At 28.2% G+C, this 27,857-nt stretch overlaps 1 protein-coding gene across 2 annotated transcripts; it reads right to left on the bottom strand.

Annotated features, from left to right (window-relative positions):
• Positions 1 to 2,712: 2,712 nt before the first annotated feature.
• On the bottom strand, positions 2,713 to 26,666 carry LOC107443366 (uncharacterized). Of its 2 annotated transcripts, XM_016057218.4 has the most exons (6): positions 26,433 to 26,666; positions 22,522 to 22,683; positions 17,240 to 18,135; positions 15,073 to 15,395; positions 6,894 to 7,023; positions 2,713 to 3,255 (listed from the first exon to the last, which is right to left on the bottom strand). In XM_016057218.4, exons 1-6 carry the CDS (start codon positions 26,471 to 26,473, stop codon positions 3,086 to 3,088), a joined length of 1,722 nt encoding a protein of 573 aa, XP_015912704.2. In that variant the 5' UTR covers positions 26,474 to 26,666; the 3' UTR covers positions 2,713 to 3,085. The 2 variants fall into 2 exon arrangements, with proteins under 2 accessions (XP_015912704.2, XP_042895711.2); XM_043039777.3 differs by lacking the exon at positions 6,894 to 7,023 and having other exon boundaries at positions 3,200 to 3,255.
• Positions 26,667 to 27,857: the final 1,191 nt, after the last annotated feature.

The following is a 27,857-nucleotide window of genomic DNA, read 5'->3' on the forward strand; positions in this document are numbered from 1 at the left end:
TACTTAGTGAATTTATGCACAAACAAGAATCAGCATTTGTTTTCACGTTAAATTTAAAACTTTTAAGTGCTTCCCATTAACCTGGTACTCAACACACACAAGTTTTATAAAAAATATAGGAAACAAAATTTTATTTGTAAATAAAACTAAGCCAAATTAAAAAAAAAAAAAAAAAATTCACTGTTATTGTTTCATTTTTTCTTTATTTTAAGACATAAAAAAATAACATTAACAAAAATATTTATCAAAACACACATAGAATCACAGATGATTTGTTCTCTCAAATTACTTCATTCTAAACTTACTTCTTATAATAAAAATAAAAGGATTTGATCTGTTGCCTCAGATTATGTTGGTAATACATAAAATTTGTGTGAATTTATAGAACATGTTAGGTTGTTTACATTTAATGAACAGCCATAAATATGAAAGATTTGGAGAAATAATTTATGATAATCTAATTTATGAGGTATTTAAATTAAAAATTGAGCATAGTGTGAGTTTTTTTTAAATATTTATGCACATTTACTATTAATAATTATAAACTAACTTTAATAAAATTCTATCAGATGATGTCATAAAACTGAAATTCTTTAAAATTTTAAAAATCATATTATCTACTACAAAACACAAGTTATTAAACAAGTAAAAAACCTGCCTGTTAAGAAATTAAAATGAAATTGATCTTAATGATGAAGAAAAGAATTTTCTAGTAATAATCAGTTCTACTAAACTAGTAAAGCTTTTTTCATAACAAGATTATTAGATTACAGATTATCATGATACAAATGTTTTCTATTAGAAGTACAAATTTTTAAGGTACAAAAAACATTTTAGTTAAATTTATTCAAAGAAAAACAGTATTGAGAAAGAGAAACTATATAATAAACATTTAAGAAACACAAAATTTTACAAAAATATTTGATTTATAAAAATCAATTATGTAATATTTAGTCAAAGAACAATCACAGCTTTCTGTAAAAAAAATGGTGTTAGCAAATATGTTTAATTTTTTTAATTACTTAATAGTTAGTAATTAATTATTAAAAAACATGATAATGTGCATAGTTTAACCTGAGAAAGAACCTAATTGTATTTACACTAACAGAATTATTTATATTAACTAACATAATTTTTTTATTACTAAGAAATATAAACCTTTTTGTACACTTAATATCTATGTCATGTCCCCTTGTTTCTTAATTGATTTTAAATCATAAAAGTAATAATAATTAACTATTACTTTAATAATACTAATATGTAATAGACTTACTTTTACTTATGTTTATTATTTTGAAGGATTGAAATTATGTAACATCATTTATATTAAATTGAAAAAAATAATTATGTAGAATTCATAATCTAAAGAATAAGTATTATAAAGCTTATTTATAAGCCTTAGCTTCATTAATTAAGTCAAAGGTTATAATTTAAATGAGTTCAATTGGGATTAAATGACTTTAAAAATTGTGAGCAACGAGAGATTAAAAATTAACTACTTATTATACTGTTTTCTGATTATATTTTTTTAGACTCTTTAACAAAAAACAAACTACAAAAATAGGAACATACTTCTTGCAAATCACATGAAGCACCAGTAATAGAACTTTCTTTAAAATTCTGCAAACTATTATCATTTTTTGGCATATTTATAAACAACTTTTCTTTTAAAAGTATAACTGTGTTTTGAGTTTTGTTTTAAAAAATGAGAATTTATTTTTGTTAGAAGTTGTTTACATTTGTCCCCCAGTTTTTTTTATAATTTGACACTTTCTCAGAAAGATGATTTCCAGATTAACTGGGCAAAAACACATTAACTTCATGAAGTTGCATGTGAGTAAGTATATGATTTGTACTACTTTATAAAGTACACACTAACATCAGATGCAACATTGGATTGCATACTGTTAAAAATTCTGCAATAATCACATTTTGGAATATGCAGTCATTTAAAAGTATAACTATTAGAAGTTTTTTAAAATTGGTATGCAACATTAATCCAGGATTGCCACTCAAATTTGGGGGGGGGGGGGGATCCCTGTGTTTTCCCTGTACATATTATACACAATATATTAAGAGGAAACAACAATTACTGTGTTCTTGTGAGAGCTATATTGGGCTAATTTTAATTGAGAGAAAAAGGAAACAGCTAAACATACTTAAATAATGCTATAGTAAATTAAATAGTTTAGTATAGCTGAAATATCATCCTTAAATATCCCCAGGGGTCTGTTCAGGGCACATTTACTACAGTTTAGCGGTAACTTCACAAATTTAACTTTAAGAAAAACGGTAGTTTCACAAAATAATTTTAAAATGTTTTCATACTGAAAATAACTTTTAGTGCTAGTACTGTTAAATATATTTTTTTAAAATTAAATTCAAGTTGAAATTTAACTATGGACAATGAATTTTATTTTTGGATACAATTTTAAGCCCAAAATTTTAAAATTGCGATTTTTTTTTTTTTTTTGAATATATGGAGAAAAATATAGAGAAACTTACCAGTTAAATAATTTTGTTAATAGTAACAGTTTTTGAAAATATTTTCTTACTTTACCTTACTTATGTGTTAATTTTTTAATATTATTTTTAATTTTCACAAATTATGTTTAAATTTTCACAAAATAGGTACCTCGTAAAAAAAAAAACTAGACGGACCCATGATCCCATAGATTACGCTTTGAGTGATCACCCTTTTTTAAAAGACGAAAATAAGAAACAAAATTCTACCAGTTTGCAAAGAAAAAATAAAAATTCCCTGAATTTTTCCTGTTATTTCAGGTGATTTTTAAATTCCCTGTATTTTCCAGGTTTTCCCTGTGGAGTAGCAACCCTGTTATCGTTACGTTTTAACATGAGTTAACATTTAACATGTTAAAAATATGAGTCGCAGAATAACAACAAGATGTAACAATGGGAAAATAGAACTAAGTTCAAATTTAAAATTATAGTTCAAATTTAAAATTATGTCTCCCATGAAATCTTCAACAAAATCTCTATGCCCCCTTTTACATTATTGTGATTTTAAATTAGCGGTGTTGTATTGCACTTTGTAGTATGATTACCCATTGCATAGGTAATTTTACTTTTTCCTGAGATCTTTCGCTTTGATCTGCTTCTCTCCCTCATTTAGGTAGATTTGAAGCGCCTTATTTAAAAATAAAATTCCAACTTGACGCTTCAGTGTCTTCTTCCATTTAGTGCTTTGGCCATAATAGTCACCAGATTTCACATTAGTGAGATTCTTCAAGCCTAAGAAGAAAAACAATAAACATTTTAAATTTTTGAAAGATCTTTATAATAATGATTTGTTTCAAAATATGGGATTTGTATATATGTAATCCAGATGAAAAGCTTGTTAACTGCTTTAAGACAAAATCAGATAAATAGGGTAAAATGCAAAGCTCAGATATTGTCTTTAATTTGGATCACTGTGAGCTTATAATTGTCAGCAACTCTGGTGTGATCATTATATCAGAATGCATAGCCAAATTTTTCAACAAAAAAAAGAGCACTTTTTAAGCACTCAAAAAAAAAATTTCAGCACTTTATAAAAATATCATAATTAGGATTTGGGCACTAATAATTTTTTTTTCTTCCTATTGATGAAAGTTCTTCATACATATATTAACAAAATGCAAAATAATTTTAAAAGACTTTACATGATCATAATAAAAAAATTAGTTTCTGGCAAAAAACTCTTTTCTTGATTATATCAACCATCATAAAAACAATTTATGCACAATTTTAAACATATTCAACATTGAGTGGCTCATTCTATTTTTTAAATTAAGAATTACTTTACTTATTATGTAAAAAAAGAATTGGGAAAAGGAAACAATCAAATGATTAGCTAATTAGTTGATAGAATCAATTATCAAGTACTTTCAAAAGTATAATAACAAAGAATCAAACTATTAAAAATATTACAATGTAGAAAATTAATATTTTTTTATAGCTAAAGAATCAAGTCAATAAATACAATCAAGAAATTAGTTGATAGAATGAGCAAAACAAACTTCTAAACTTCAATGGCACAGAAACCATTAATGCATACATCATCGAGGTAAATTGTGGAAATAATCCTGATTCCACACTTAGATTACCCAAGTTAATTTTCAGATTAGATAAGTAATATCATATCTGCCAACCCTCATTTTTTTTTTTTAGAATGCAGAAAAATAAAATAAGGGTTGGCATTGTATTTACCATGTGAGGTTCTTACTGGTATTTACTATGGTTTTTACAGTCTTGGGAAAAATCTGTTTACCCCATGGTTTTTACCGTTTATACACCCCCCCCCCCTAGTATTAACTGTTTTGTAAAAAGAAACATCTTTCACGTCCTCAAAACAATATCCTATTCTTTCTGCTGTTTCTGTGAACATCTTAAAAGCGTAGGCAATATTGTAACAAGAATTTGGAACATTAAAAATAGTTTTGTATTGTAACATTGCAGTACAATATATGATCATTTTAAGAACTAATGTTCTAAAAATTTTCGCAAGGGTTGAAATTTTCTTGATATTTTTAATAAAAAATATTTTGTTTTGATTTGCCCTTTTTTTCTTGATTTTTTTCTATTATAGAACAGTATTATGACTCTTTTATAATACTCAATATAACAAATAGGATACTGTACGAGAGATCTCGTTTAAAATGCTTACATTAAATTTACAAAAAAATAAATGTTTGTAACTAGTTAAAAATCACTAGTCTTCCACTATTTCAACACTTTTTCCCCCTATGTTTATGTGAGCAATATTACTCGAAATAGGGATAAATAACAGACATTTTTTTCATATAATTTCTGATTTCAATATATAAAAGTGAGAAACAAACACTTCGTTTTCTTCTTAAGATCTTAACCCGAAATGATTATGTTGCTAACATTTGTAGGCAGCCACTAGTCTAAATCTCTAAAAGAAAAATACCTTTGATAGTTTTGGAAGTTTCAAAAGAATGCACCTTTACTTTCATTGATCAGAATCTATTATGCTGCCTATTTACTCACAATTTTGAATAGGCATTTAAGTCATAAGAAATAATTAAGATTTTTTAATTAATTTAAGAAGGTGGTTCTAAATAAAAATAAACTGAACATTTTAGAACAAAAAAAGTTTTAAACTGATTTCTATAATATGCTTCTTATATATTAGTAATACTTATTTAAATATTCAAGGAATAATCCTTGCAAAAATTTTATTTCAATGGAGATTTTTTTAAGAAACTTACTCACTTTTAGGAAATTTTCTAAAATGTACAAAACCCAGGAGAATTTTTATTAAACCAGTAGTCTACTGGAAAATACCGTAGAGTTGGCAGCTATGTTTAATGCTTACTCAAGAATTTTTTTTCTTTTAAAACATAAGCTTTTCTCAAAATTAATGTATTCTTTATAAAGATTATAATACAGGGTTGCCACAGAAACAAATGAATAAAATAGTTGCTTTTAGTAACCTAAAGCATGAAAATAGTTGCAGAAAACTATAAAAATAGGTTGTTGGCAAATATGACATTTGTTGGCAAATATGATATTTTTTATACAAACGTTAGTGTTCTAGAACTAAATTTTTACATAAAAAAATTAGTATATTTTCAGAAAATTAAATACTTTTAATCACTAGAAATCATTCAAAAAAATACTTTTTCATTAAAAAAAAATATTCTTTTTCTAAAATATTTTCCCCTTTACCAATAATTCATTTAGCAAATATGTATGCGAAAAGTGATTGTTCAAATTTGTAATTCACGCACCGTAATACCGTACTAAAAATGCAGAATTTTATAGCAATAACCGTTGAAAAGGCGATCGAGAAACAAAATAGACGTACGATGGAATCTGTGCAAATTGAACAAATTTTAAAGTGATGACTCAAATTTGCATTTCAAAATTTTAAACATTTTCTATTTCTTAAGGAAAAAAATTCAGTGTGTTCAGAAGCTCCAGCGGGCCACAAATTTTAAACCCAATTTATGCTAATCATTATTGCCCTAGACAGGGTGCGTAGCCGAATCTTTCAACACAAAATAAGCACCTTTTAAGTACTTTTTAAGCACTCAAAAAATATTTTTAAGCACTACATACATTAAATAAAATGCAGAATAATTTTCAAAGAATTAACATGATCATGATAAAATAATCAGTTTCTGACAAAGAACTCTTTTCTTGATTATCTTAGACATTATAAAAAGATCAAGAAGTTTTTCGGTTCAATCTCAGATCGTGAAAAACGAAGCCTGAAATTGAGAATATCTTGCAAAATGCAGCAGAGTTGCACATGAGAGTGCAAGAATCTCACCAAACACAGCTCAGTAGACACACACGTGCACTAGCAAGTAGGTTAAACATGCAAAATGATTGGCGCTTTCATACGCTATGGACCGACGGAAGGCCAAAACAGATTGCAGTTGAATGAATTGTGAAGAAGTTGAATAGAACAATATGAAAAGCATGCGTTTCCACAATACGTGGCGAAAATCGACGCAATAAAGAAAAAAAATCTCCTTTTCGAAAAGGGAAAATGAAGCACTTTTCAAAAACGGGCAATGACAAAAGCACCTTTAAGGGCTTTTAAAAATCGAAAATAAGCAACTTTAAGAACTTTTTAAAAACGCTACGCATCACGTAGGAGTACTGAAAAGTCTCTTAATAGTCTCCTTTTCTTGAAAATAGTTGCTTTTTTAGCCTTTTCTGACTAAAAAAGTTACTATAGTCGCTTCATGCTGAAAATAATTCTATTTTAGTCGCCTGAGGCAACCCTGATAATAGATAATTTTTTTGTAGGTAAATATAGGGAAATAAGTGTATATCTAAATGCTGTTCACAGTACCCTTCCTTCTAGCAACAAAATTAGTACTTAAAATTAGTGTAAAATCAGTGCAACTTACCTAGAGCTTCAATTATACATGCCTCTTGAGTGTAAGCTTCCACCGGTATGCAATTATTGAAACAATGGAGAGAAATAACTCCAAAGCCAGCATTCCATATATCTAATATATGATCGATTTTATCAGATCTCTGAAAAGATAAAAAAAAATTGTCACTTCTTCCATATAACAACTAGAAGAATTGAAAGTTTATAAACAAATTCTCTCAAACACTTTTTCCCAAGTGTTGAGAGAATTGTCTCAAACACTTTCTCCACTCATTCCCAAGGATCGCCCAAAAGCGTATACAAGCGGTTTGCATATCCAATGAAGCCTAGTACAATGAAATTTCAATAACTCGAAGCACCGCCGGAAGCAAAAAATACTTTAAAGGCATCAAAAATTTGATCGATTGGAAACTGAATGAAGTGTTACCCGTTGGTTTTTATAACACATTGGTTTATAGCAGCGATTCTCAACTTTTTTTTCATAGCAGCACACTTTTAACCACTTTGAAATTTGATGGCACGCAAAGAAAAAAAAATAACAGCAAGCAAAGTAAAAAAGTTGTTTGCTTATCTATAATTCACTGTGTAAAATAGTTTATAACAATAATTTTGCATGTAAAATAAAATAATATATATTGCAAAAACAACAGTACGTTTATTAAAGGATTAATTAGCTCTTTCGTCTTATGCAGTTCTTATTTCGCCTTCTTTATCTCGCATAGCTTAATATAGAGGTGTCAAACTCAAAAGCTAATTTGGGCCAAATAAACAATGCTTAACTTTAGGTAACCGCAAAAAAAAATCAATGTTCATAGAAAACAAATATTTTTATTTTGAAGTCTAATAAACATATATAAAGTTAAAATATTGTTTACGCCCTGATACTTGACATCTCTTCTCTGGTACTATCTTTTCTATTTCGGGAGAAATTTCAGCGGCTGAGACTACTTTCAAAATTGATCCAATGTGACCGTAATGCTTATGAATATAGATAAAATAATTGCTCTCACTGATAAGTACTTCCAAACATGGAAATAATTTCATATGCGAATTTTCGAGTATTTTCAAACCTTGCCGGTAAATATTCGTAAAATTCAGGCACACCCACTTCAATGACTTTTGCCTTCAAATTTGAGTCACACTGAATCTCAATCACTTCCATTTGCATGTAACTGGGTACTGAGTCTATATTTAGTGAGAAAATCGAAGAAAACAAAATTTGTCTTCCAAAGAATTAAAATCCTTAAACCTTGTTTCAAATTCTGTTCTAAGATTTTAAATTTTTTTCTGCGTATATTTGATACGATGGAGTATCATCTAAACTAGATTTGTTCTTGTTGTACGTTGGGAACTGCGTTAAATCTTCATTTTTTAGTTGCCTTACCCAAAGAAATAGTTTACAATTGAATGCTTTAATTATGTCAAACATGTCGTAATGATCTGATCCTTGCCGTGTAACAATAAATTTAAATCGGATAAGTGTTTGGTTACATCAGCCATAAAAGATAAATCTTGTAACCATATTTGTCCGAAGAACAAGTTTGTATCTTGATTTTTAGTTTGTAAAAACTTACGTATTTCTTCTTTCAAATCCCAGAATTGTTTGAGAACCTTGGAGCAAGATAACAAACGTTCCTCACTATAGTAGAATAAACCTGAATATGTACTATCTAATTTATAGCTTAGTGTGAAACGGACTCCATTCCAGCCAATTAGAATTTGACATTTTCGCTCGTATGATTTAAAATGATCCTTATAGTTTATAAAAAAAGTATATTATAATTTTACATACTGGTTTCGTTTCTAATTCACATTTCTACTTTATTTTTATTTTGGTTCGGATATACTGACTGGGCCACAAAAATTTTCATCTCGGTCCGCGAGTTTGACACCCCTGGCTTAATAGTTCTTTTGTTCTGTTTTTCATTAGTAATTAACTGTTTTGTTTTTTTCCTAGTTATTATTTGTTAACTTTTTTTTTTAAAGTTATCAATTGTTAATTTTTTTTACATTGTTATTTTTGTGATTCCTTGTTAGCTTATTTCTTTGCTAATTATTAATTGTTAGCTTGCTTTTTTGTGTTAGTTATCCTTTGTTAATTTGTTTTTATAACTATTAATTGCATAGCTTATTTTAATTGTTAGCTTTTATTCCCTTTTGCAAGTTAATATTCAGCTTGCTTTCTTTTGTTAATTAATAATTTTAATAGTCATTAAATTTCCTACTTAAAAGATATAATCTTTTCTTCAGCCCACACGATTATATCCGCAAAACAGAGTGCTTTCTGATATTGTATCAATAAAGCCAAAGCAAAATATATTAATACAATAGTGTGAGGAGCACTCAAAAATTTTTTTTATAAAAATAACAACAAATAAAATAGATCACAAAAATTAAAAATAAGTAAAAATAACATGTAAAAACAGATAATAAAATAAAATAAAAAACATTAAAAAGGGGGGACTATAAAGCGAGTATCAAAATCAGAACAACTTACATGGACGGATATTTTTCAAGAATGATTTAAAAATGTTTTCGCAGAAAGATTGCCAGATTACAAAATATGAAAGCAAAAGCGCAAATCGAGTGTAACAAGAGGGTTTTAAAGTGTCGTTCTTACTGCACTGCTGAAGTGATTTGTTATTCTGAGTTTTGATTTGTTAGTTACCAAGGACGGGCCCGAAATGGATGTGCGCAAGGTAATATTATACTGGATAATTTTAAAAATTGATCATAAATAGTTTTAGAAGATAGATGTTTATTTAAGAAAAAATATAAAATAGGAAAGAGAAACATAAATTGCCTGTTTTGCAAATAATTTTAGCCACGGATTTGCACGATATGGATTAGCACATAGAAAAATTATTTCAATTATCAAAGAAAAAAATTTTAAAAGATAATTTTAACACGAATTTGCCCGAAATGGATTTGCACATGGAAAAATTAACAAAGAAAAAATTTTAGTAGATAATTTTAGCCACGGATTTGCACATGGAAAATATCCGTCCATGTAAGTTGTTCTGATTTTGCTACTCGCTTTATAGTCCCCCCTTTTTAATGTTTTTTCTTTTTATTTTATTTTATTATCTGTTTTTACATGTTATTTTTACTTATTTTTAATTTTTGTGATCTATTTTATTTGTTGTTGTTTTTATAAAAAAAATTTTTGAGTGCTCCTCACACTATTGTATTAATATATTTTGCTTTGGCTTTATTGATACAATATCAGAAAGCACTCTGATATAATCGTGTGGGCTGAAGAAAAGATTATATCTTTTATTTTCCGGCTTTTTTAATTAACATTTCATTTTTTTTTTAATAAACTGTTGTTTGCTATTTTTTTACTTATTATTTCCCACCCCCCTTTTTTTCATATGTCTATAATTTTTCTTTGTTTTATTCTTCATTTTGAACTTATCTAATGAGTGCTGTTTACTTGCAGCTTAAGTGCAATAAATGAAACTTATTGTTTTTCTTAACTTTCTTAGTGTTTTATTGTATTTATTTATTATATATATATATATATATAATACTATCAACGGTCTGTATAGGTTTTTTTTAAGATATTATTATTTATTATATATATTATTTATATTTATTTATTATATATATTTTTTTTAGATATAACGGTCTGTAAAAAAACCTATACAGACCGTTGATAGTATTATATATATATATATATAATACTATCAACGGTCTGTATAGGTTTTTTTTAAGAGGTACCTATTTTGTGAAAATTAAAAATTTAACACAAAAATATGTTACATATTTTTGTGTTAAATTTTTAATATATAGGAAGATATTTTCAAAAATTGCCACTACAAATAAAAATCATTTATGACTGGTAAATTTCTATATATATTTTTCCTGTATATTCAAAACCAATTTTGCTATTGTAAAATTTTTGGCTTAAAATTATATCCAAATTTAAAAATCATTGTTCATAGTTAAATTTCAACTTGAATTTAATAAAAACATACATTTAGCAGTAATAGCACTAAAAGTAATTTTCATAATGAGAACATTTTCAACTGTGGGTCATACAGAAAAAAGTGTCATAAAAAAATAAAGGTCTATTAGAATAAATGTAGAATAATGTCATTAAATTTTTTTTAAAAAAAAAAAAGCTTGCTTTAATATGGCGTAAGCGACAGGTTAGGCTTATGACACTGCACTAACTGACCAAACACATGCTACCTGTTCGTAGAATAGCTCCTTTCACTCGAAAAAGCTCCTTTTTTCCCTGCATAGATTACAATGAGAACTGGGTTTGCATGGTACTAGTGCTTTTTCTTCCACTTCAATTAAGGAACGGAGTAGCTGAAGCTCCATTTCTCCCATGGCGTTTCAGGATTCCGGCATTCTTTCAGCCAGGCGTGGGGAGGAAAAGCACTTTTCTTACAAACTGTGTGGGAAGCAAATTCTTCTACTACGTCATAGTAACAATCTATGGGAAAAGTTCCATTGCGAATCGAAATGCGTAATTCAGGGGTGATTGTGAGCCCCAGTCAAAATTCCGGAAAATTTCTTGAGTAAAAAATAAATAAATAAATAAAAAAGTTTAAACCGAAAAATTAGAAAAAAATTTAAACAAGGTTCTTTCCCTTTTCTCAATATTTCCTAGTTTATTTAAAATATATTTAAAATTTTACACATACCTATGATGACCTGGAGAAGCAATTGAAATTTACAAATACGTCTTTCTTTCTTGAGTTTATGATTATAGAAACTATTTACTGATAAAAAATGAATATTGATCTTGAATATAAGCTTATAAAGTAGCTCTCTTATAAACAAATAAAATAAACTGCCTTTTTACGTTCCACCTTTGAAAATTTGATTTCCGAAATCTTTTGTGATCACCGATTTTTTTAAACATCTGAACCTTCGATCTCCGGAAACTTCTGGATCACGGTTAACGAAAAATCCGGAAATCCGGATTCTTTCCGGAGCACAATCAGCCCTGGTAATTAGCCCAGGGTTTAATGTGTTTACGGGGATACAACAAAATAAATTTTAAGGAGCAGAGGGGGAAGAATCTTAGAACTTGCTTTCTTAAAAGCATTTTGTGAAAATACCTTTTTTTTCTTAAGTTGCATTTGTGAAGGTAGCACTAAACGGTAGTAAATTTGACCTGGACAGACCCCTGACTATATATATAATACTATACTTTTCTTTAACAATGTGAACTGACTGTCTTTTTGCATAATTTGTAGCAAAAATCAACATGGTAAAGGAAAAATCTCATTTTGGAGAAGGGGAAATTAAGCACTTTTTAAAAACTCCCAATGGAAAAAGCACCTTTAAGGGCTTTTAAAAAGCGAAAATAAGCAGTTTTTAAAAACACTATGCACCCTGCTAGAGGGTACTCTGTTTCCAATTTTTCACCCCCCTTAATAATTTAAAATTTATGCTTAAAAAAATATTGAGTTCTCAGAAAAAACTCATCATCATAGTTGGCCAGACAGCAGAATGTGGGCCAATGCCTTCCTCTGAAAGATTTCTCCATAACGACTTATAAATTATAACGGAAATAAATTGTGGTTGCATGAATTGTGACAATGTTGTATAGAAAGCACACTTTTGCGCAATATGTGACGATAATCGACACGGTAAAGATATAATATCTCATTTTCAAGCAGGAAAAACTAAGCACCTTTCAAAAACACCCCACGCAGGGATGAGAGTAGTCAGAAAGCAAAAAAGAAGAAATCCGAGAATGAAAATATATATATATATATATAAAGATAATAGATATAATATGTAGAAGCTATCCAAAATTTTGACAAAAATAAGTTTGATTTTTAAACCATGTGATTATAAATCCCGATGATTAATTTTAAAATTGTATGAATATGAATCACATAAACATGAATCACATGCATGATTTTAAAATTGTGTGAATAAGTATTGCAATATTTGATTTTAAATTGAGAGAATATGAATCCCGATATGTGGCTTTTAAATCAAATCACAATGTCTAATTTTTTAAATGACGTATAAATACGAAAATCAATGTTTGATATTACAACTACATAAACGAATCACGACATTGGATTTTAGACTTCAATATGTGAATAAGAATTGCTATATAGGGTTTTAAAAGCGTGTAAATACATACCGCGATATTGGATTTTTAAATCTCGTAAATAGGAAATGCAATGTATGACATTTAAATCACGTCAATTAGAATCGCAACGAGAAACTTTTAAATCAGATAAATATGAAAATCCATGTTTCATATTAAAATGGTGTGCATAAGAATCAAGATATTAGCAGATTCTGAACTTCGGATTTCTAAAAGGCTTGTTTACATTGTTTTTGTTTTGACACAATAAATAAAAATTTACAAGATTATTTAAATGAGCCAGGGTTGGCAGGTTTTTGACATGTGACAGTTTAAACCATGGTTTAAACCGTCACGTCAAAAATGTCGAAAATGTCAAAAACCTATATTCATATGTGAAATTTAATTAATACATAAAATTTATATATTTTTTTATAAAGGATAGTGTTTTTAAATATGTTCTAGAAAAAATAAATTTAAAATTCTGAAGAAACACTTATATTTTGAATAGTAACCAAAATCTTGTACTTTTGAAAGCTCACATCTTTTGTAATATTATGTATTCATTTTCATGTGTTATTGAAAATCTGCAGTGATATTATTAAGAAATTTATTTATAACCAAATTTAGTGTATAGTATAGATTATACTAAAAATTAGACATTTTTAAAGATAAACATTAGCAGTTTTGCACATTAGACATCTTTTAAAGAAAAATCTTTTTAATATTCTTTTAAATCTTCTTAATACTCTTTTTAACATAAGACAATACAAATTTAAGTGCTTTCTGTTAAATACACAGAGTAGTTAGTGTCGATTTACATTATATTCAGCCTATTCATTTACTATGCTGAAAATTTAGTTTATCCAAATACTTGTGAATTTCATTTTGCTGAATACTATAAAAAAAATCAGCTGTTGAATAATTACTTCTTGCTTTCAAGATATGCATTATTTGTATTCTTAATACAAGTGGGGGGAAAAAATTAAGAGGTAAAAATTGTTTTAAAATGATAAGTGTAATAATTATAAATAAATATAATAAACAATATGAATTATATTTATCATTATTCACAAATATAACTACTTTTAAATTCAAATTAACAATCTGGATAATAAAGATATTCGGTATAACATTAAATTTTTTTCCATACACTTGTATCAAGTTTGTATTTATACAACATAACTTGTAAGTTCCTTATAAATATTAGTTATATGTTCCTTATATGTCAAAAATGCATAGTAATAAACTTTTAATTTTCTTAAGTATCAAAAAAAAATGTTTTTTTTTTTCAAAATATAAATATTTAAAAAAAATTTGTGCAAAATTTTTCTGCACATGCATTTGAATATAAATTTCTGAGATTTTAAATCTGTTATTTTACCTTAATTTTAATTAAAAAATATTTTAAAACCTGCTGATTACCTATAGTATAATTAAATTTCAATATAATGCATGGCAACTGTTGGTAGTTTTGAAGTTTATATATTTTTTTGGCAAACTTTAGTTTTTGACATTTTTGACGGGTTTTTGACGGTTTAAACCAGTATTATACCCTTGTCATGTCAAAAACCACTTTTTGACGTCAAAAACCCAACCCTGAAATGAGCAAATAAATATTTTCACCGCAAATCCACTGCTATTTTTTTATTATTTCGTTTGTTTTCCCGCCAGCACACAGGCAGCAGCAACGTCTAAATTACGAAAAATCTTATTTTCTGCGCGTAAAAGCAGAGAAAATAGTTAAAATAAGTAAAAATGCGGAAGGGTTAGTAGCTTTGACGTAGTTTGAATTTTTTATTTATCTTTGAAAATCGGAAATAAATATAATTATTTTATTTCGACGCCTGAATTTTCAGAAAAAGCCAAGTATTTATTTTTTTAAAAACTAAACTTTTAGACAATCGGATTTTTTGATAAAAAAGCTGAAATTCGAGAGACAACAGAGAAAAAAAGGGAAATTCGCTAAAAAAGCGGATAAACCTCATCCCTGCCCATGTAAAAAGCACCTTCAAGGGATTTTGAAAACGAAAATAAGCACTATTAAGCACTTTTTAAAAACGATATGCACCTAGTTAATGAGTATTAAATTTACAAAAAGCTTTCACCCTATTACTTTACTTACAGAGTGTAAACCAGCAAGAGCTTTGACTGCATCCCAGAAGTGACTGTAAGGCCGTCCTTTAGTTCCTTTGCCCACATAAAAGATGGCATCAATGAAAGTTTGAAATGTTTCCTGATACGTAAGCTGAGCGTGCCGTGCTGGCAAATTCTGAGTAACTCTTGGATCCAGAAGGAAGTAATTGAAGCAACATTTCTGGTTTCCTTCTCGCCATTCAGTCTTTGTCTTGGAATCGTTAAACTCTGCAGAAATGTCATTCCTGAGAAGATGGATCTTGCTCATGTTTAATTTGCCATCTAGAAACTTTTGTATCTCAGAACAATACTCTAAATAAAATTAAAAAATGCAATAAGAATTACCATAGCATTAGAAATCCTAAAAAAGAAAGTTAATGTGTTTAACGTCCTGTGTGTTTTTAGACATACAACCCCTGTGGCAGAATTGTGGCAACACTGTGACATTGTCGCAGAACATTACAGAGTTCTTGAAGTAAGATTTTTTACTTGGCAAGCAAAAAAGTTTGATTTTTTTTTATCTGCGGAATTTTTGGGAAAAAAATTTTTCTGCAGAGCTTTTCTTTCTTTCTTTTTGTGCAGAATTATTTTCAAAAAATAGCTTTCCCGCATTTCAGAGATGGAAGAAATGCTCATGATTTCTTTTTCTTTTCCTCAATGACTGATTGATATTATAAAAAGTAATTTTCAAATAGATAATGTTTTAAAAAGTTAACTACACAAAAAATGTTTTAGAACAGGAGAATATTGCTAATAATATCAGAATATTTAAATTGTAAAAAAATTCTCAAATTTATAAGTAAAAAAAATTACATAATGTTCTATTCTGTACATGAAGGGATTTTTAAAAAAAAAAAATTGCAAACAGGAAATGCTTTTATTACTTGAAATTAGTAACATATATATATATATATATATATATATATATATATATATATATATATATATATATATATATATATATATATCAGAAAGGCATTATTACTAGAGAGAACTATCACAGAAAACTCGAAAAAATTCTGCCACATGACATACAACCAATAAACATAACAAACCTAAATCTTAACCTAAATCTCATTTAATAATCCAATGTAATTCTGAAATTTAGTAATATTATGAGATGGAAGTTGTTATATTCATTAAAGTTTCTATACAAAATGAAAATGTTTTGGAGTCAATACGTTTTCCTTTTTGTTGTTGTTATTTTAGGATATAAAACATATTTTTTCAAACTTTACTGAACGTAGAACAAGCATTGCATTGCTTTATATTTTTTTAAATGACTCATAATAATTTTAAAGAGTAAAACATTGTTTTAGTTCAATATTTTTACTTTATTTAAGTAATGTCATAAGGCATTCTTAGCGCAACTTTTGCATTTTTGAAGGGCATTTTTTGTACTTTTTAAGGGCATTTTTTGCACTTTTTAGGGGCATTAGTTGAGATTTTTTAGGTCATCAAAATCTGGGCTCTAATGATGACAGAAATTAGCTTTGAATAACCATTTTTGATTATTTTAATTAGAAAATTTAGGTATTTTATTTATATTGTTCTTAAATAAAATTAAGCATCTTTAATGCATTTTATCAAAACTTTGATCGGAAACTGTAAAAAAAAAATCCACTTTAAGTCTTAAAAAAAAATTGAAACAAATCAAAAAACTAATTTCCCTCTTTAAAATCACGATATTTATTACACAATCAAGGAATGATTAAAGATCAGCTTGTATATAAGATTTTATATTTTGTTACGTTTTACACAATGAAAATGCTGGACAGGTTAGCGTGCTTGACTGTGAATTCGAATCCTGCTCAAGGCATGGGTGTTTCTCTGTGTGTTGTTCTCTGTTGTGTGATGTGTGAATATTTATGGCCCACCCCAGGAACAGGTATATGTGGCGTCATTAATGTTGCTCGCCTCCGTAACTTCAGTTCACAGGTGCCCATCGGGTAATGATAAATGGGCAACGCTTCCAGCATCTTCTAAGGCAAAAACCGAAAGTTCAGTGCTGGTCGTTATTTTAAAAAAAATAATAAAATTGAAATATTATATCTGTTCTGAATTTATCTACTTAGTTGAATTAGTTGAATCAAAGCTGATTATATGATGAAGCCTTAATTTTAATAGAATTCTTTAACAATTATTATTATACTTACTTGGTTCACTTAAAGGCAGAATATAGATACCACTTTTAATCTTGAACAGGCGTTTCAAATACAGATCGCGTGTATGATCACTTATGGGGCCTGGCATATCACCCAATTTGAGAAGCTCCTGATAAATTTCCAGATTGCTAAGTTCCTTAAAAGAGTTTGAAATTACAACAGAATCATCAGGTATAAAACTGAAGTCTGATTTACAAGAAGTCCAACCACATATTGGATCATTAGTGATCCTGTCATCTAATTTAAGTTCTGAATTGCTGAGATACGATGAGATGCTGCAAGATTTCCAATCATTAATTACAAAAGTTGAAGAATCATTTCCAAAGTTAGCTGGCAGCACTAGAGAATCTTCTTCAACTAAAGAAATGCCACTTAAGTTGTCCGTCTCAATAACTGTGACATTACTTTTTTCAGAATGACTAGTAGTACTAGAATCTCCACTTTCTGAAAAAAGCACAGCCTTGTCCAATAATCTACAATTTTCATTTTGGGAGGAATTAACATTCCTTTCAACTTTATTTTCTAGAAACTTATTTTTTCTCAGAATTTTACTTACATTCAAAAGATAAGAACGGCTTTCCTCATCCTCATTACTGTTGGAAAACAGGAAAGAGAAATGTTCATCAACAGTGTGGAAAACAGTGCTGTTATTCAACTGGTTTTGAGTCTTGTCTGCAACAGATCTAAAATTTAGTTTGTTCTCAGAATGGTACCTATTTAGAATTTGATATGATTCATAAGAATGGTGATCAGCTGCTAAATCAAATGCATTCTTGTTCTCATTATCCACAAGCCAAGGGTTCCCTTTATTTTGCAGAAGCTTTTCAAGTTCTGTATAGTTATTCCACATGGATGCAATGTGAACAGGCGTCAGATCTTCCTTTGAGCTACAAATCAAAATTTATTTAAAAAATGTATTAAAATTTCATTGAAATATTTTCAAAGAGAATTTTAAAAAAATTAAAGTGAAACAAAGGAATGAAGCACAAATAATGACACAAAAATGGAATGGATATACACTAATATTTGTTCAATAAAAAAGAGCCTTCCTCAGTGTCAAAACACAAATTGCTGTGTTGCTCAGTGTCACACAAATCAACCGAAATTTAGAACAGAAATTAGAGTACATTTATTTTTATATCATTATTTGATTTTAATTTCCATTGTTATCAAGGTTGGAAGTCCAAAATATAAAATTAAGGACAATTTAAGGAGACTCATTCTTTAATGAAAACAATTTGTAATACCAACATGGATTCGCAGATGTACGATTGGTAATAGCTTAAGCAGTTACTGCACTTAAGTGAAAAAAGAAACAATTTTAAAATAAAAAAAAGTTTTATTAAAAAAAGTTACACAATTTCTTTTATAAATACAAAAAATGGAGAGAAAATAGGCTAGATAAGGAAAATCATAAAGTAGTAGCAAAATATGAGGATTCTCTTGTAAAAAAAACAGTAGAGTATGATATAGTGATGAGAAGGGAGCAGTTTTATATATTTCTCCCACTTTTATGCCATAAAATTAAGGGTCTCTAATACTGGAAGGTAGATTAATGCCGTACTTGACAACTTTGTTGTTCATTTGGTTATTTACTTTTTTCATGGCATATAACATAATTTTTGAATGTGAAATTTCTTCAATTCTTTTTTTGATAAATAATATTTCATCTTCTTGTTAACTTCAACAAAAATAATTCGGAAGAAATTACAAAAATTTCAGGACATTTAGAGGAATGTTTAATAATTAAGGACGTTTAAGGACATTTTTTTTAAAGGAATTTTCGGACAACTTTGAGCTACGCTGTTGTGCTTTATCCATCCCGTTACATATGCTTCATTCAGCACAACAAGTATACATCTACCATTTGAATGTCCTGTTTTTGTAAAATTGAGAAAAAACTATTCATAATTTGTGAATATAAAATAAGCGTTAAGTCACATCCTTTCAACCAGGGTCCTGCTTTTGTGAATTTGTGCAAATAGTGTCCTGTTATTGCAAAAATTGCTGAAAATCTTTTGAAGAAGTTTTTAAATTGTAAATCGATACAAGATTCTGCTTTTTGATAAATTAGAGATAAATACAAATATTTGGTATTTAGCCTATGCTGCTCAACACAGAATATTCATTTCGAACAAATAATGGAAACAAAATCACTCACATTTTTAATAATTTCAATTGACATATTTTAAATAACACAACTTAGTTATGTATCACTTTTGATGTGTTATGCATTAAGTAAACTTAAACAATTCGTAAATTTATAATATTTTATTTTAAAAATTGCCAGAAATTAATTGTTATTTACACAATATTCTATTAATTAATTCTATGAATAAATATAAATTGATAAATTATTTATTTACAAAAAAAAATATGATTTAATATTAATAAGAATGCACACACAATGTTTGTAAAAGTAGAAATATTTTCTTGGAATACTACTTTTGGAATTTAAACTTAGGGAAACTTAGTTTGTCTCGAACCATCTTTCTCTATTATTTCTCTTCTATTAATTAATTCTATGAATAAATATAAATTGATAAATTATTTATTTACAAAAAAAATATGATTTAATATTAATAAGAATGCACACACAATGTTTGTAAAAGTAGAAATATTTTCTTGGAATACTACTTTTGGAATTTAAACTTAGGGAAACTTAGTTTGTCTCGAACCATCTTTCTCTCCCCCCCCCCGAGGAAGGGTTTATTCGATTAACAAAACAATAATACACATACACAAATCTGTGAAGGGTCCGTATTTATGAAAAGATATTTTGTGAAGGGTCCGTTAATGGACCAAATTTCTTCAAAACAGACCCCTGATTTGTAAATATAAAAACTGATCTAACTTTCGTTTTAAAAAAAAGAAATCAGTTATAATATATTTAACTAAATATAATTACAATCTAAACACAATAATATAATTTTGTAAACAGATAGGCTAAAATTAGATTTTAAAACTTATACTTGTATATTATAAGATGGATATCTAAAGAAAAGTGTGCTAAAAACTGTGATGAAAAGGACAAAGAATAATTAAGTTCTTGACAAAACAAATTAGGTTTTGAGCAGAACCATTTATGTACCCATTTCGGTCCAAGTCTTAATGAAAACTTTATAAACTGTAGATGATTTCTCTTCATAATATAGACACATTAATATCTAAAATTATCTTTGACTAATAAAGATTTCTACTTTTGAACTTTTTTCTACAAAATACAACATGGATAAGGAAAAATCCAGCAGATTTTACAAAATAATATATATTTCAGGATAATTTATTGCACAATGTACAAAATATTTTACACATAGGGACTTTTATAGTCCCCGAAATAGAAAAATTTTCCAGTCATGATTTACATTAAATGAACTTGAAATGCGATGTATTATGTTCATTCAAAATTTTGAATAGTAATACGTATTTAATTCATCAGAGATAGTTATAAGACTTTTACAATAATTTAAAAAGGGAGTTCTGAATAAAACAAACTGAACATTTTAGAACAAAAATAGTTTTAAACTGATTTTCATAAATGAGGCTCGTTTCATTATCTATCGTAATATGTATTGAAATATTCAAGCAGCAATAATCTGTGCAAAAACACTATTTGAATAGGGATTTTTTGAGAAAGCTACTCAAATTTAGGGAATTTTCTAAAAATGTACAAAAACCAGAAGAATATTTATTAAACCAGTAGACTAGGAGAAATTGGCAGAATTCGGTAATCTACTAGAAAATCCAGTAGAGTTGGCAGCTATGAAAATAATATTATTCCTCATTTTAAAAAAAAAAAACGGTAATAATTTTACTTTTCTTTTTTCGTAGTTTTTAGTTTAATACACTACTTTCTGAAAAAAAAAGTAGAAAATAGTGTAATTTAAAAATACACTAGTTTGTAGAGATTCCTACTACTGCTTAGCTGCCAATATGGATAGGAAAAATTCTAGTAGATTTTAGGAAATATAAATTTTATGATAATTGCTGATAATGTAAAAAAATTTCACATAGGGAATTTTAATCAACAAAATAGAGAAACAGCAATATTTTTCTATTATGATTGACACTAAATGAACTTGAAATATTATGAATTATGCTTACTCATAATTTTGAATAGTATTAAGCATTTTATTCATCATAGATAGTTAAAAGATTTTTTAATTTAAAAACGTAAATAAAAATAATAAAAATGAACTGAATAAAAATAAACTGAACATTTTAGAAGAAAAAAAAGTTTTAAACTGATTTCTATAAATTTGACGCTTTAATATGTATTAGTAATACATATTTAAATATTCAAGCAAGCAATATTCTGAGCAAAAATGCTATTTCAATATGGATTTTTTTAGGAAAGTTTCAAAATTTTAGGAAATTTTCCAAAACGTACAAAAATCAGAAAAACCTTTTATTAAACCAGTAGATCAAGAAAAACAGGCAAAATCCAGAAGTCTACTGAAAAATCCAGTAGAGTTGGCAGCTATACCACTACTTTTAACATAAGTTTAATGAAGAAACAAGTTTCAAATGCAATTAGTTTTTCATATCCGATTCTGCACATCTTATAGAAGATCATCAGTGGGTACAATGAGAATGTCCTTAATGCACTTCACCAAGATTTTTTTTTTCAGTTAAATTATCTTTAAGCTTTAAACACGCAAAAAAATAAATGTTTGACAATTTTCTAGCATTTCTTAAAATAAATATCTGTTGCTATAAAAGATTGGACTACTGCAGATAAGTCTTTTTGTTTATGTGAGATTGATTTGCAGAAATTCTAGTATCATATTATATTGAAACAGTATGTATTAAAACAAAGTATATATAAAAACTAATTTATGTAATTTTTTATTATAATTTCCATCTAAAAGCAGGAAATTTCTTTTCTTTAGAAAAGAAACTTCAAAAAGTCAAGTTTTGTTCATAGATTACCAATAGATTACCGATTACAACTTTAGATTACCAATTTCAATACTCCTTATGGAGAACCGGAGCAAAGCAAATGGAAAGCATGTAGCTTTTATTTAAACATAATTCAAAAGAATGGTTTCATAGTAGAATTTTCCTAGACATATACATCAGTCATTGCGCAAACAACGTATGAACAAAGGCAATTAACCTTTCTATGTCATTAGAATAAGTTTAAATATTTAATGAAATAAATCTCCTAATAAAAATAACTTGATATAACAACAAATGTATAGCAAAAAAAAAAAAAAAAACGCAACAAATACTAGATGTATGAAAAACGAAGTCATATGTAAATAACTTACCGAGCATTAGGATCAGCGCCCATTTCAAGCAAGTAAGAGAGCAACTCATCTTTACGTGCATGTTTCTTCATGCCTACAACAATGTGAAGGATTGTGCACCCTTCTGTTCCTGGAACTTTGCAGTTCACATTTTCACCACCATTTAGAAAGTTTATTAAGATCCTATAGATAAGAATTAATCATTTATAATTTTAAGAGTTTTTATCCACTCAAAAGAGAACATTCCAAAGTCATAAATATTCCTGTCGCTATTTTATTTAGTACTTCAAGTTTATTTTTCTCCTCTGTACAAATGATTTTGAAAATTTCATTAAATAAAGATATTAATAATTCTTTAATCAATATTTTAAATAATTCCCTCAGAAAAACTAACTTGCAAATAAAATTCAAAGAAATAATATATATTTAAATCATGATTATAGTTAAAAACAAATACTCAAACCAGTGTTATCTAAAACACAGAGATGAGATTGGATAGAAGGCAAAAAAGCTTGAAGTTCCACGTGAGTAAATCATACACAGGAGCAATCATTTAATAATAAATTTTCGACAATTTAAGATAATAACTATTTGTTGATATAAAACTGATTACATAATAATTTCTTAATAAATTACAATAACGCTTAACATTTAGAAAAAAGTAAAATAACCCATTGAAAAAATAAAGCTGGAAATTATATTTTTCTTCAGTTCATACAAAGTAGAAAATTATTGCTTGAGAATCTTGCCAAACTATTGAAAACATATATAAACATTCAATTTCTTTTAATAAATACTATTATGTAATTTATAGCAAAAATATCAGAAACAGGATATTTTAAATTAATTAGAAAAGAAAAGAAACTATTAGAATTGGAATCATTATGTTCATATTATAATCTAATCCAGCTAAAGCCTAGTGAAACATAATAATTGTGAAGTAGAAACATTTAATAACTCCTTAAAACACAAATATTGCTTTTTAAGTGTGTTCAAATAATTTGAATTTTCTGTTTTATTTCAATGGCTAAATTTTCAGAAAAAGCAGAATATTTATTTAAAAAAAATAAAGTTAAAAATGTGCTAAGCGAAAAAGTCTCATCCCTAAAAATAAAGCTTTCAATGAGTAATATCACACATCGATTAATTTTAGAGTAAGTGAATTTCAAGATAAAGAATTGAACTTCGGAACAAAGATTACATTTGTAGGTTACCACAATTTTATAAGACAGATTATAAATAAGTTGGATTGTCGCTGTCAAAAATCAATTTTTGTTAGGACAAGGTAAAAAGTAGAAAAAATAGGCAAAAATTAAGTTGGCTTACATTTGTATGGCATAACTTTAAAGTTCATGCAACTATAAAATTAACTATGATGAAAACTTTAAAAAGGCTTATAATTTATAAAGAACAATTTAATTACTTAATAAAAGACAAAAAAGTGCATTTTGCTTAAATTGATTATTAGCATAATTTAATAATTATAATTATTCATTCAGTGTCAGTGACTGTGGACTGCTCCTTCTCTTTGTGTGCATATACATATATATTTACATAGCTGTCAACATGGATAGGAAAAAATCCTGTAGATTTTACAAGACAATATATATTTCATGATAATTGTCGCATAATGTACTAAACATTTTACACATTGGGAATTTTAGGGACTTTTATAGTCATCAAAATAGAAAAACTGCAATGTTTTCCAGTTATGATTAACATTAAATGAACTTAAAATGTTATGTTTTATGCTCATAATTTTGATTGTAATAGGTATGTAATTCACCAAAGATAGTTTAACTGATTTTTACAAATGAGACTCCCTACATTATGTATTACTAACACTTATTTAAAAATTCAAGCAAGCAATAAATGACAAAAATTCTATCTTTAAGAAAACTTACTCAGTTTTAGGGAATTTTCTAAAATATACAGAAACCAGGAGAATTTTTATTAAACCAGTAGACCAGGTGAAATCCAGTAGTCTACTGGAAAATAAACTAGTGTTGACAGCTATGTATTTAGGGTTCAAGTCAGTATGGCGACAATTGTTGCCAAACGTTCTACAAATGTCACTAAAAGCATATGTATGGACGACAAGTTTGTCGCCTTGAAACATGCTTAGAATTAACAAAATAGTAACAAAAAATAGTATTTTGAATCAAATTCCATGCTATTAAAAAATATTGTTGAACTAATTTCATTATTCTACGTTTGGTAAGGAATTCTGCGTAATAATAAAAACGTTGATCAAAACATAAGTTTTTTGAAAAAGAAAAAGCAGGAAAGAAACCAAAACAAAAAATTAGTTTTAATTTTTAAAAGAAAATTTTAACATTAAAAAATCTTAATTTAACTTTTTCACGCTGCTATACATTTAGAAAAAAGTGAACACAAAAGAATAACGTTCATTAAAAATGCTCTTCAAAAAATGCTGTCATAATAAAAATGCTCATAAAAAGAAAAGTTAACAAAAAAATTAAAAGAGAAACAAAATAAATAATTTTCTTAGTTCTGAAATATAAATTTAACCTGGAGAATCACTGCCTTCTATGTTACTAGTTATCTGTCTTAACGTGACAAAAAAAAAGCGACAATAAAAGAATAAAGTCTATTACAAACGCTGTTACATGCTTCAGTTAAACAGAAAAAACAAGCAAAACATGCAACAAGAAAAAAATTCTCAATTATTAAAATGTGAAGTGTTGAAAAAAGGATGGAATTGACTTACCTAAATACAGTTTAAAAAAAGAAAATAAATCAGCATTACATAATTCATGGTTTAGTATAAAGTATACATAAATATGTGTAAAAGGAATTTTCAATAATTTTGTAAAAAAATATAATTTCAGATTATTTTTTGTTAAATCTATTAACCTCCCCCCAAAAAAACTTTGTAAAAAAATAACTTTCCAAACAATATTTTGCGAAATATTCAGCAAAAAGACTAGTAGGCCGAATAGTGGCCAACATTCCTTACGTCCTTATAAAAATTAGGCATGAATTTACTATTAAATAAAAAAAATTAACAATTAGATAAAGGTACTAAATTTAAATTTTACAACACAGAAATTACATACATAACTTCATTATAAGACATAAAATTAAACTGATTACTTAAAATACAACTTCTACTTTAATTTAAAAATAATTAATATTATAATTAATTAATAAATTTATAATTTATATTAATTATAATTTAATATTAATTCAATTTAAAAATAGCCTTTTTATTATCCTGCTTTGAACCACAAAAAAAATGTTTGCTCACAGGATTTCAGATTTAATATTAAGTTCTTTTGCTTTTTTTAATAGAGAAAAGTCTAAGTTTCAGAATAATTTTTTGGAAGGGGGAGGGAAATGATATTTCTTTGCCTTTTTTATTTCTTACTTCTATCAAATCGTTTTTGTTTTTAGAATTGTTCAATGAAAAGAGAAAATTACTGCGCATTAGTTGCAAGCAACCAAATTTCATACCTCTAGGTAGTTAAGGTTGAAAAAACTTATCACGGAATTTTTCACAAATCGTAATTTTTATTACTTAACTAAAAGACTGTAATCTTAAATACGAAATCGTCGTAATTACGAATAAATCATAACAGTTGACACCTCCGATACCCCACTTCTTTTGTACAAAATTAGTTAATATAATAAAACCCCGAATCCTGATAATTAAGTTACTAGATTTTGTTTAAGTCTACTAGACTAAAAGCATATGTTAGTAAATAAATTATAAAAACTTAATTATTTGGCTTCAATTATAAAACGGAGAACATGAAAATGTGAAATGTACTTTAAAAGAATAAATATACATAATTTTAGAATCCAAAATACAAGAACTTATTATGTGTTTTACATTATTTATAACGCAATTTTAAATATAACAATTACAATGCAAAATATGCTAGAATAAGAAAGAAAAAACAACATACCCAAGATCACATTCAAATATTGCTTGTAACAAATCGGACATTTTTAACAGGAACTATTTTTAATAATTATAGCATCATTAACATTTATAATATTGGAATTTAATAACGAAATTTTGAAATAAAATGCGCTGTTCCAGACTCAAGATAACTCATGTTCTTAGCCACCAGAATCACGTTATCCCGTTGTTTATTTTGAAAATCGCGGTTACAGAATATCGAGCCCAAGGCTGAACTGGATCTTATCCAACGGTTATGATGAAGTTAAGCCTTGCCGAACCAATACAAAGTGTTATTTCGAGAACCAGAGAGAGTGCTGTGAGAGTCCCACAGTGGACTGATCGTTAAGACACGGTTCCCAGCAGATCACCGAAGTCAAGCATCACTGGTTGCGGTCAGTGTGCGGGTGGGTGACCCACTTGGATCAGTCTGCGTAGGGACCAAGGGTGTGCGGTATTGGTCCTCGTTAAACTGTGCTACCGTAAAGTGCTCGACTTCGCGTGCAGGTCGTCGGGCTACCGAAGCGGGGGTGCCATCCCCTCTGCAGAGGATCAAAATTGTAATGGCATGTCTTCAGATCATCCTCAGGGATATTTCCCAGACCGTCGCCAATGGCCCATTGTGCAGCTCTAGTGCGACGAAAATAAAGTACCTACCTACCCGCAGTGGACTGATCATTAAGACACGGTTCCTAGCAGATCGCCGAAGTCAAGCATCACTGGCTACGGTCAGTGTGCGAGTGGGTGACCACTTGGATCAGTCTGCATAGTGACCGAGGGTGTGCGGTATTTGTCCTCATTAAACTGTGCTACCGTAAAGTGCTCGACTTCGCACGCAGGTCGTCGGGCTACCGAAGCGGGGGTGCCATCCCCTCCGCAGAGGATCAAAATTGTGATGGCATGTCTTCGGATCAGCCTCCTGGGTTGTTTCGCAGACCGTCGCCAATAGCCCATTGTGTAGCTCTAGTGCGATGTAAATTAACAACAACAAACAATAATTTCTCAGACCCCCGAGCGGTTGGGCATCCCGCTAGAAACACTTAACAATTCTGAGACTACCTATGCACCCCAGCCCTTCCAGGGCTCGTTAATGAAAGGGACATGGGAGTCGCGAATGAGAACTTGGACGAGTACCTCCCACGGTTAGCCTGACGGCAAAGGGACTCTAACCCATGATATGCCTACCAGTGAGGATATTTCACATCAGCACAGTGGTCGGTAAAAGCCGGGTGTGGAATTCATATCGACTAACCACTAACCATCACTGGGATTCGAACTCGGTGCACCTCATTCGGAGGAGAATGCTCTATTCCCTGAGTTCATCTTCATTGAGTAATAACTCTGCGGCAGGAATCGATTTTCCAATTTTATTGATTTGCCAAAATTTAGTCATCTTCAAAATGTATATGGTAATTCAATCGTAATTTTT

Source organism: Parasteatoda tepidariorum, chromosome 7 (genome assembly GCF_982258835.1).
Source record: "Parasteatoda tepidariorum strain Cologne lab strain chromosome 7, Ptep-v5.0, whole genome shotgun sequence".
In the NCBI taxonomy this organism is placed as follows: Eukaryota; Metazoa; Arthropoda; class Arachnida; order Araneae; family Theridiidae; genus Parasteatoda; species Parasteatoda tepidariorum.

Coding starts and splice junctions, on each gene's coding strand:
- LOC107443366 (XM_016057218.4), bottom strand. CDS start 26,473: ATGTCCGATTTGTTACAAGCAATATTTGAATGTGATCTTGG. Junction 22,684..26,432: donor ATATTTGAATGTGATCTTGG/GTATGTTGTTTT, acceptor TCTTATCTATAG/GATCTTAATAAACTTTCTAA. Junction 7,024..15,072: donor CTCTTGCTGGTTTACACTCT/GTAAGTAAAGTA, acceptor TTATCTTTTCAG/AGATCTGATAAAATCGATCA.